Source organism: Culex pipiens, chromosome 2 (assembly GCF_016801865.2).
Source record: "Culex pipiens pallens isolate TS chromosome 2, TS_CPP_V2, whole genome shotgun sequence".
In the NCBI taxonomy this organism is placed as follows: Eukaryota; Metazoa; Arthropoda; class Insecta; order Diptera; family Culicidae; genus Culex; species Culex pipiens.
In genome coordinates, this window is record NC_068938.1 from 113,331,950 (window position 1) to 113,343,097 (window position 11,148).

An 11,148-nucleotide genomic window follows, 5' to 3' on the forward strand; every position below is an offset into this window, starting at 1 on the left:
GTCTCTACCGCCTCATCACACACTGTTGTTAATCATACATCGCAAAATGGCGTGAATTGAATGAAAACAAAACGAAACAAAATGTCAAAAATGTCCCCTCTTCAAAACGAATGCCAAAACAAAACCGCGCGTGTCTGTGTGTGTGTCTATGCGTTTCAAAAGGACTGGACTACTTTGGTTCAGAGTCTTGTTGAGTCTGGATGTACATTAACCGCCCAAGTTCAGGTTGATACCAAATATTTTCTTTCTCTCCTAACTTTTTGCTCCTTTTGAATTCTCTCTTTCTCTTTTTCTATATTTGTCTCTCTCATTCATGCTGATTCGATTTGTTTTCTAGTACTGTTTTATAATTTTTTGTTTTTATTTTGGTTACTGGCAATCGTTTCTGATTTTTCTTATATTTTATTCTTGAAGTAGATTTGACACTTTTATTGCGTTGATTTTTTCCTCGTCTGAACTTTGTAAGATGCTCCGTACTTGGCTAATGTTTAATTATACTTTTTTAGTATTGCATGAATTAGTACAAATTGTTCATGTGATTGTTCATTCTAAGAATTTTGAAGCTTTATTTTTAAATGGCAGTTAGTTTTATAATTAGAAACTACTTATCACGCAACTTTCAATCTAATCATTCGGCAAAGTATCAAAAGCATAGAATTCTATCGTTTCGATTGAAAATATTTTTTTTTTATTTATTCAAACAAGTTTTAATTGCTTTGCACTCGTTCCCCAGCTAATCAGATCATGTTTTCAGATTATTTCTCTTCTTCATTGCATCCTTTGCTTTCGTTAGTAAAGTAGAAGTGAAAGCTTTTCGATATTCTTGAAGTTTGTTAAGATCCAGATTCAGTTTCTAATGGCACGTTTAACGTTACACAATTCTTTTTCTTGGCGTTCCCAATCGATAGGTTGATAATCCACTGCAGCAGGACTACTCTTCAAGTCAGATAGTGTTTGAAACGGTACATAAAACCTCAAGCGCAACAGTTAGAACCTACAATAACCTCAATCCTTCCCCCACCTTCACAGTTTGAAGAATCCTATCTGGCACTGAACAACGATCTCAACCTGCGGACGGACACAACGCACCAGCAGCAGCAACAACACCATCAGCAACACCACCCCCAACAACAACAGCAGCAGCAGCAGCAACAACAGCAACAACATCCCCCACCCCAGCAGTCTCCGCACTGTGGCCAACTGTCCAACAATGTGAATCACTCCTACAGCCATCAGAACGGAAGCAACGAGCCCCTACTCAGCCTTCAGACGGCACCGCAAATTCAGTCAACCACCATACCAGAGATTGTGTTTACTGGTGAGTGTTTGAGTTGTTGTTGTTTTCTGCGTAGTTTTATTGTTAAAATTTAAATAACCGATTTCAACAATGTCCATTTCGTAAATAATAACTCATTTTTCACTCATTGCAGATTTTTCAACAAGAGGTGAGTAATCATTTAAAATTTTCATTAAATGTTAAGTCAAATCGTGCAATTATTTTTAAATATAAAGCACAATTGCGTAAGTATTCGCAAATTTTCAAATATTGGTAGGCAATGACTAGCCAAATTAACCCTTCGAGCCCCCCCGGGATATTCCGACGACAGGAAATTTAAGAGTTTGGCCATTCGGGTACCAAATTTCGTGGCTTTTCATACCCAGCATAAAACATTGCATTTCTTCCGGATTGGTTACTTCGCGGTCTGACCGAGAGCTCCTCAAGGATATTTGAAGGAGGAAAATTCAGCGAACCATAACATTAAAAGATTTACATAAAAAAAACAATATTTATGCCTAAGTCCAACTTTCAATGAGTGTTCTAAATGTTGACTGCTGATAAAGCGCCCACGTTGACAGAAATGGCTACCTTTCGTTATAAACACGCAAACTTTCCTGCAATTCGTCTAGTAATCTGATCAACATATTTGGCGGTGGCGGTGTAACAAAAGCCCACGATAAAAACCACACCGCCCTACTGTCAAAATGGTAAATATTATAATCGGATGACTAGACGACAGATAAACAAAGGGCTGCTTTGGTTGCTGTGATCAGTGCTGAAAATTTCAGGGGCCATGAAGCGAAAATCGGCGCCGTTGACACGAATTTTTCGTCTCCATAGAGTTATCTAAGCCCGCTCTCACGTACACTAGCACGCCATTTGTTTTGCTGGCCGGTACAAAATTTAACCTCAATCTTTTTCGTGTACGTACACGCAATACATGCGCACGTAGATAACTCTATTCACCAAATCACAAAACCGTGACATAATCAAACCTGGCGTAGTCGTCCAACACTCATTCGACGCTGCACGCACACACATACAGAAACAAGTTTTTACACAAAAAGTTTGTATTTATGCGTGGAAATGTAATTTTGAATATAGATTATGGTTGTTTTAAGTGTATTGCACAGTCTAGAACCATTCAATTGTTTACAAATAGTCAAAATAGTGTTTAAAGAGAATTGAACGAGTCAGTCATATGACACGAATTGAATGAGTGGATCTCTTTTTTCACGTCTCTCATTCTCCAGCAGCCGACCGACACGAGTCAGGCGGCAGTGGTTGAACAGACACAGTAGGCTTATACAGTCACAAGCTAGCAGTGAACCAGCCTGATGGCAAGATTGTCAAATTGTATGTATGGGCCGTGATACTCACATTGGTTGGACCGTGGCCCCCGCTTTTTGGTCGCTTTACCCCTCTGACGCTAAATATAGGGTAAAACGGTATACGCACTTCGGAAGGAACCGGTCAAGAAAAAAATCAAATGGGCAGCAGCGGCAGCGAAAGCAAGCCAGAGAGGGTAAAGAAAAGCCCCAAGAAATCATTCCCTCTACTTTCACTCTCCACACACAGCTCCGAGAGAGTAGACGTGTGTACGTGCGCGCTAAAGGCATCGTGCCTCGAGTTGTTTGACGGATGAAGGTGGAAGAGACCTCCGAGACGGATGATTTCCAACTCATCCCCGGAAATCGGAAGCGGAAGAAGACCCCTGAGATCACCGGAGCTGTCGTCGGAGAAGGAAAAGTGGAGCAGAATGTGCTCAATAACAACAAGTTCAGCCCGCTAGCGGAAAACGAAAACAACAACAATGCCAGCCCAGCAGGAGGAGGAGACGCGGTTCCAGCACCCGGCCAGTCGGCAGGTAAACAAAAGCAACCACCTTTGGTGGTGAAGAACACCACGGATTTTTACAAGCTCGTGGCGATAGTGGAAAGTTGTAAACTTGGTTTCAAACCGATTTACAAACTAACCCGATTTGGAACCAAGGTGACCTGCTTCTCTGTCAAAGATTTTGACAAGTTGCAAGAGCTACTCAAGAAGAAGAAAGTGGAATTCTACACCCACGAACGGCGGAGCGAACGAAATCATCGGGTGGTTCTTCGTGGTTTTCCTGATGAACTGAAACCGGACGAGGTCAAGTACCTTCTGAAGAGGGATCTCAAGCTGGACGCGCTGGAGGTGCATATCATCAAGCGGAAGGAAAAGTCCACCGTGGACGAAACTCCGTACATTGTGGTCTTCCCCAAGGGATACACCAATCTGAAGAAGCTCTCTGCAATGAAAGTTGTGGCAAGCACTATCATCCGGTGGGAGGCCTACCGGAACAAGCGGCCGAACGTGACCCAGTGCAGGAACTGCTTGCAGCTGGGTCATGGAACCAGGAACTGTCACCTGAAAGGCAGGTGCAACAACTGTGGGGGTCCCCACAAGACGGGCGAGTGCAAAGTCCATGAAGCCGAGCCGAAGCGGTGTGCCAACTGCTCTGGAGCTCACGAAGCCACGGACCGCAGCTGCCCCAAGCGTGTGGACTTTATCCAGAGGCGCCAGCAGGCGTCGAAATTGAAACCGCCGGCAAGGAAGGCGGAGAAGCAGAGTCCAGCAGTTCCGGCGTTCACGCCGGCGGAGTTCCCTCCGCTGCCGGGCGCAGTTCCGGACGGAAAATCGAAGGATCGCCCTCGCCCCGCAGGAAAAAGCCAAGGAAGCAGTGGCTCCCGAGACGGTCGAGCCACGAAGGAGGAAGCCGGGGAGGTGCTCTACAGTTCGGTTGAGCTGTGGAGCATTTTCTCCGAGTACATCGGCAGGTTCAAGACCTGTAAGACCCGCTTGGACCAAGTAACCCTGGTCAGTTACATGATCTCCAAGTATGGAGTTCAAGGAGTTGTTTTTTTTTGTTATATATAAGTTATTTAACGATCCTCGGTCCCAATCTGGTCACAGCACCTAAAAGGACCTAATAAAAATAAGTAAAAAAAAACAAAATTCCCTCTACTTTGTTCTGCTGTTCGTAAAGCTGTTTCTTGACCCCTTTCCATCCGATCTGCATAACAAACTTAAAGGTGACAGCAAATGTGCAATAGAAAAATAGTTTTTTTTTGCGTAAAATTATTTTAAATTTGTTTTTGATGAATAGTTTTGAATATGTTTTGTCAAAAAATAAATAACTAGATAAAATAAAATATTATATCTAGGCTTTTGAGGACGAAGTCAATCGTAATTTTTTTATTTTGTTAAGTTTTGTTAACCTAATAACATTTTTAAGTGTTAAATTTAAACATGCCATAGGTAATCTTCCCGAGATGTCAAGATGAGGTCCAGCTTGTGACGATACACTATCTTTCCTTTACTTTGAAATCGAATCCAAAAGGGAAACAGTAACCTGTTGCGTTGTTCGAACAGGGTTCGGAGCATCCGTTTAAGAGACAAAAGCGTTACCGCACGGCTCGGTCTTAACAAAAAATGACTATACAATAGATTACAGTTACTCACAAACACAAACTCAAATTTGAAATAAATTCATTTTCAAATTTACTCATAAACGGGGTTTATACCCTATTTTGTGCAACCAATTAATGGAACGTTCACCCTATATGGACTGTCAAAAGCAAGGTTCAATTTTTGACAAGCTTGCCACCAGTCTTTAGTTCTTCAGGTTGGAAACTTTTTGCAGGCCTGGCTGTGATTTCCTCTTTGGAGCTGTCAACGCAGAAATATTTTCAATATTTCCAAATCTCAACTTTTTTTTTATTATGTCCTATAAACAAATGTAAACATTGAGTGTATCCCTTTCACACCTTATGTCATTGTCCAGCGGAGTAAGCGGGATACACTCATGGTACGTTCGTTTGATGGCTAGGTCCACACTAAGTGCCGCACTCAGAACTGTCAAAGTGTTTCTGTGAAGAAACTCGCGCTAGTTCCGCACGATTTTCGCCGCCATCTTGGAACTGAAACTCTAGTGCCGCACTCGATATTTTTTCAGTTTTATGCAATTGAACCAAAACTGGCATCGACGAGTGCGGCATGCTTTGTAAACCAGCACCCGGGTCTAGATCCGAGGTCAAGGTTGTCAAGAGATATATCATTGAGATATTCATAATATCATAAAAATAACTTTGAAAAAATATCAAAAAGAGTTATTTTGCAATTATTTGTTGCAAAGGTGTCACGAAAATATATCGATGAGAGCACAGAGTCTGTTGTGTGAGAGTGAAAGTATGGAAGAGTAAAAGATTGTGTGAGAGTAAGTGAGAGTAGATGAGTTCTTGAGAGGGAGTGTGTGAGAACGAGCGAGTGACTGCGAATGAATGGGTGAGTGAGAGTGAGTGTGTGTGGTGTGCCTAGAAAAAAATACCTTATTTTCCATAGGTTTTTTTTCTTCAATTTTCCCATACAAATTTCACCCTTGAGAATCAATGAGTTGACCAACATTGCATGAAATTGAATGAGAGTGTTCGAAAGTGTTTAAGAATGTGGATCAGGATGAAGGAGAGTGTGAGCATGAGTGAGTGATTTTGTGAGAATGCGTGTTTGAGTGTATGTTAGTGTGAGAGTGTTAGTGAGTGTATGCGAATGCGAATGAATGTATGAGAGTTGTGTTATGTTATGAGATATGAATAAGAAGTATGAAAGGGCTTGTAAGTGAGTGTTAGATTGTGTGTGACGCGAATTAAATTAAATGTTCAAGAGAGTGTATAACATTGAAATATGGCTTGAGCTTGAGTGAGTGAGTGAGTGTATGAGACAGAGAGTGAAAGTGTTTGAGTGAGTATTTTAGAGTGAATGAGTGAATAAATGACAGTATGTGGAATGAATAATTATGTAAGATTAAGAGATTCAGTTTGCGAGAATGAACAATGTTGTGAATGAGTGCGAGTGTGGGGCTTTATGAAGGTGTGTGTAGATTTTAATGATTATTACAAGGAATGTTATAGTAACTGATTACCTACCTACATAGAAACCCCTAAAAATATTCCTGCTTTTCCCATCCTCCTCAACAGATGACTTCGAGTCGGACCTGGCGCTCGGCCAGATGGACTTTCAAAGCTTTCAGATGCTGTCGGACACGGCCGGCCCCATCATGGACCCGATGGACGAGGACAGCTTTCGGCGCGAGCTTCAGTGAGACGATCTGGCCGACAGTTGTCTGCGGTTGTTGACCGCCGACGACGACGGCGACGACAACGAGATGGCTAGGCTTCAGTCCTTCGTTACTCTGCTTTAAGTTAGTTGTGTTTTTTTTTATGATGATGATATTCGAAGTTTTGTTTTTTTGGTTTTGCGTTATTATTTTTCCCGGAAAAATAATCAAAAACAAATCAACAGACGAAGAAGCGGAGGGAGGGAAACTCTCTCGCGATGTAGACGAAAGGGGTCTTTCTAAAAGAAAGCTTACAGTCTCTAAAGAGATGGTTCATTTTATACGAGTCATGCTTTTAAGATGTGCGGACCAGATTTGACGCGATAAAAGGAAGTTAAACATTAATACAAGTGCAGTACTAGTACGGAACACGACCGGCAAAGCGATTGGGTCGTGTTTTAATAAGGTTTTATGCTAAGGACGGAAAGCTACAGATGAGATAGATGATCGTAAGGTAACGCGTACGATAGAGGTACGGCAAAAGGTTAGGTTTAAAAAAAGCTAATGTCTAGTGTGTGCGATGAGTGAAAAGTGTGCGCGCGCATCTAACGAATTTGAACAACGTGTTTCTCTAGTGTATGAGAGATAAGGAAGGAAAGTAAGAGAGTAAAAAAAACATAGATTTCATTAGACAAGAAGAAAGCACAAAACGAGTCTGCATGCTGAAGTTTAACCTCCTTGGTTTATGCGCAAATGTTCTGTTTTTATGTTGAACAATAGGAATTCCCTACTAACATCATGGTACTATAATTGTATAATTGTGTTTATATTTAGCGAATTTATACATGACCAGATCATTACTGTTACTTCTTTCTCTGTGAAAAAAAAAAAAAATTGGCAGGCATTTTTTGTTCTTAACAGTAGAGAAGAAAACGAGCGTGCACACACAACGAGCCTGGTATTTTAGGGTGAGGTGGAAGGAAACATGAAAGAAATACTTAAATATTATTTAGTAAAGCAAAAAGATCGTCTAGAAAGCAACATTCGAACCGATTAACGACTGAGATGTTTTTATGCATGAGTCTCAATCTTTAGAGCAAACCAAGTAATGGCCAGAGAAAAAAAAACTGTATTTAGATAGACCTATTTGAAACAACAACAAATTTCTTTAAGCCTTCTTCGAGCATGATAAAAACCTAAATTTACAGCAAACAAAAATGGCTAACTAGATCGTGTAATTTTACTGAGAGAAAAAAAACATAGTTGAGGAAGTAAATATCGTAACATATCAAATCCATCTTTTCCTACTACAGAAGCAGCAGCAGCAGCATACACAAACAAGTCAGTAACCAAACAGTCCGCGAAACATTTTAACTTATAGAGCCAAATAACACAGAAATTACCTAACAAAAAATAATATGATTGTTTTGCTTCCCCTCCCACAATATTGCTCTCTTTACTCGCCTCCAAGAGTCGCGCATTTTAAAACCTAGCTAGCATTCACCCTCTACTACGATTCATACAACAATTCATAAAATCCATTCACTCTCTATCTCTATCAATCTTTCCTATCTATCGTATATTCGTTCTATATTTAGTCGCCTGTTCACTCTACCAATCACTACACGCAATCATATAACAAGCAAAACATTTGTGAAATCACACTCACACCACCAAAACAAACATTTCTTTGCAATAAATCAGAGAAAGTAAAACAGACAAAAAAAATAAGTCAACCCGTACTTCAAAGTTCATTCAAAATGAACACTCAGTGGAGCAATAGAGTCAGCGACAACTAACAACAACTACAACAACAACAGACACAGGAAGATGGAGAAAGCTAAACAAAAGAAAGTAAAAAAAAACTATTAATGTTAAACGAGAACGACACTCGATGGCGAAGAGAACACACGACTAGGCGTAAAAAACTGTATAAATTAAGATCAAACGAGCCTGTATAAAGTATACGTTAAGTTTAAATCTCAGTTTATTTGTTCTTGCGTTTTTTTTAATTGTCCCTTTTTACGTTTAGAAAAAAAAATCTAATTTTGGTGCAAAACGTGTTTCGAAGAATTCCTTTTGTTACTTTCCGATATGGGTTGTGCTTTTGATTGCCAGTGGCGTGGTTTTGTTAGTTTGTCTCGCCTTTTATTGTTTTTTCAAGATGGGAAGCTTTTCATTTGTATTTTTTTTTTCCACAGGACTGTTGACAATACTTGTTTCGATTTTTAATGTTAGTGATGAATTTATCAACAAAAAATGGGCTTTATAATTTTGAATATCGTTAATTTCTGGAAGACATTTTTTTTTATAAAGGAAATTTTTTACCCAAAACCCCTTTAACGACTTAGTACGCCGCAGGTCTTGGATTTTGATACGGGCTGTGCGTACCCATGACTGTTGTCACCGACGAGAGCATTTATCCGTCATCCGAGAGGTATCACTTCAGGTCAGGGATTGGACGGTATAGGTAAGGCTACCTTTACAAGAGATGGTAAATGTAAAAAAAAACATCGCGAAGCCTACTAGAGCGTAATCGATGTCAGAAAATGCCACCATCGACGTCCCTCACTCTCGATGGCGAGGGGATTTTTGTTTACGCTTTAGTGTCGGTTGACAAACTTCTCGGAAAAATTCCGCAAAAACAACACTCGATTGCTGCTTACGGAGCAAATGGAAGGTAATTTTTTAAAAGGACATAACCTTGTTTGAAAAAGCTCAAGGTTATGTCCAATCAGCGATGGAGTAATAATCATCAAAAGAAAGTCATTGGAGGTTCATCGAGAGAAAAAAATCCGAAGGGAGCATGGCTCTCCTCTCTCGCGCACGAAAGATCGGTAAAAGGATTTTAAAAATATCATCATCTTGATTGTTCGGTGGAACATCTTTTTCACTACTGCACTAGCAAGTCAAATATTTTTAGTTGTGCTGAAAAGGAAATTCACAATAAATCATCAGCAGATTGATTTTGTTGGAGAATTTCGGGAGCAATTTTCTTTTGCGTGATTTGCCTCCTCTCTCTTTTGCGGGTGAAGAAAGTTCGCAAGTTTTTTGCGATTATTCCATCCCTGTGTCCTATTGAAAAGTTACCTTTGAATTCTAAACGGGAGTATCGGCCATCTTGTTTTTTATTTTATGTTTGCAGGCAGTAACATAACTAGCAAACGTCAAACCATACACAATTGCTGCTAGATCTTTTCCGGAAGAGATCTGGTAGATTTGACGTTTGCTGAGGGTGCCGAAAAGTTTGTTTATGTTACTACCTGCAAAAAGAAAGAAAAAAGCAATAGATGGCCTACTTTATTATATAACCCTTGAAGAGTTCAGTCCTCGAAAGCTTCCTGGATAATGCTGGGTTGATCACTCTCAATATCTTTATTTTCAATAGCCAGGCCTACTGCGCGAGGTTGTCTCTAGTGTGGATTCGACGTCATGATTATTTACTCGATTTCTTAAGTCAATGATTTTAAAAATATTTGACATATTTTTTTTGTTTACGCAACACAAAAGAAGCTCAAATCATGAAATAATATTAAAATTGGGGTGTACCCCATTTGGCATAATGGACATTTGGCATAACGGGTTTTCAGGAAGGACGTTTGGCATAATTGGTCCAAGACATCAGGGACGTTTGGCATAATGGACATTTCGACGCCAACATTTCAAAAAGCATCATGTTCAAACCATGCGTTTTGAGAAAAACGCATTTGAATGTTGAGCATCCATTTTCAATTCCCATTTTAATATAAAAGCAAAATAAGATGTTCTAATGATAACAAATGATGAAAAACGTTGCTTTTATTGATACTTGATCATCCAAATTCAATAAAACATTATTTCCGTAATTTTATTTGAGAAAAACAAACATAACTTCTTTTGAAATCACCAATATCACCCTGCTGGCATTGAGGGGGACGCTTTGTTATGATTCGGTTTTCTTCGCCGAATGTACATGGCGCTTTGTTCATGTTGCTTTTTTTCCGTCACGAGGTTCATAATGCATAATGGACGTTTGGCATAATTATTACTAGGTTTTTTTTTTGTTTTATTTTATAACTATTTCTCATTTTTACGGATGTAAATGTATTGTTTTTTTTTACCACTTTTGTATTACTTTAAGAGATTATCATTTGGAATCTCTACATTTTTTCACCAATAGTAAATTGTTTCCTTTTTGAATAATTCACAATAAAGCATTTTAATGAAGTTTTGATGTTTTTATTTAAAATTTAGTTTAAAGAAGGGAATATCTCTTGTAAGCTTTACATTTTTCCTCTTTCAATATAATTATTAATAGTATTTTTTATTAAATTTTCCCTTATTTTATATAAATTTCAACTTAAAGATTAGAAAACCCTCTTCAAATCTTCGAAAATGGAGACAATTTTGCTTTTATTTATAGTTTGCTATTTTTTAATGCAATTTTCCCATCTTTTTTATATTCAACTTGAAGAAGGGAAATTCTCTTATAGATGTTCTCTTTCAACATTTTTATCACTCTGCAATTTTTTTTCTCTGTTGGTTTATTTTTTGCAATAAAATTGTTTATGCAAGTTCCTTTCTTTTATTTATTCAAAACTAATCTTAAAGACGGGACAATTGTAAAAAAAAAAATGCAAAATAAATTGATTTTTTTAATCGATGTAGGTGAAAAATACAAAAAATAATGAGATTGTCAAACATTTAAAGAGTGTCAATTTAATCTTTAATGATACTTTTCCTTCTATAAGTTGAATTTTATATAAAAGGGAAAATTTCATGAGCAAACTCAATTTTCAAATAATCA

At 38.7% G+C, this 11,148-nt stretch overlaps 1 protein-coding gene across 9 annotated transcripts in view; it reads left to right on the forward strand.

Moving 5' to 3' along the window:
• The window catches only part of LOC120414660 (alpha-protein kinase 1), a 62,123-nt gene extending 53,776 nt beyond the window's left edge, over nucleotides 1-8,347 (forward strand). For 6 of the 9 annotated variants that reach the window (XM_039575920.2, XM_039575922.2, XM_039575921.2 and 3 more), the window contains 5 exons: nucleotides 163-225; nucleotides 909-962; nucleotides 1,030-1,318; nucleotides 1,431-1,445; nucleotides 6,283-8,347. In XM_039575920.2, the coding sequence (XP_039431854.1) occupies nucleotides 163-225; nucleotides 909-962; nucleotides 1,030-1,318; nucleotides 1,431-1,445; nucleotides 6,283-6,407 (546 nt within the window). In that variant the 3' untranslated portion in view covers nucleotides 6,408-8,347. The remainder of the gene's footprint in view (nucleotides 1-162; nucleotides 226-908; nucleotides 963-1,029; nucleotides 1,319-1,430; nucleotides 1,446-6,282) is intronic. The other 3 variants (XM_052707259.1, XM_039575924.2, XM_039575928.2) reach the window with 3 other exon arrangements.
• The last annotated feature ends 2,801 nt before the right edge of the window (nucleotides 8,348-11,148 follow it).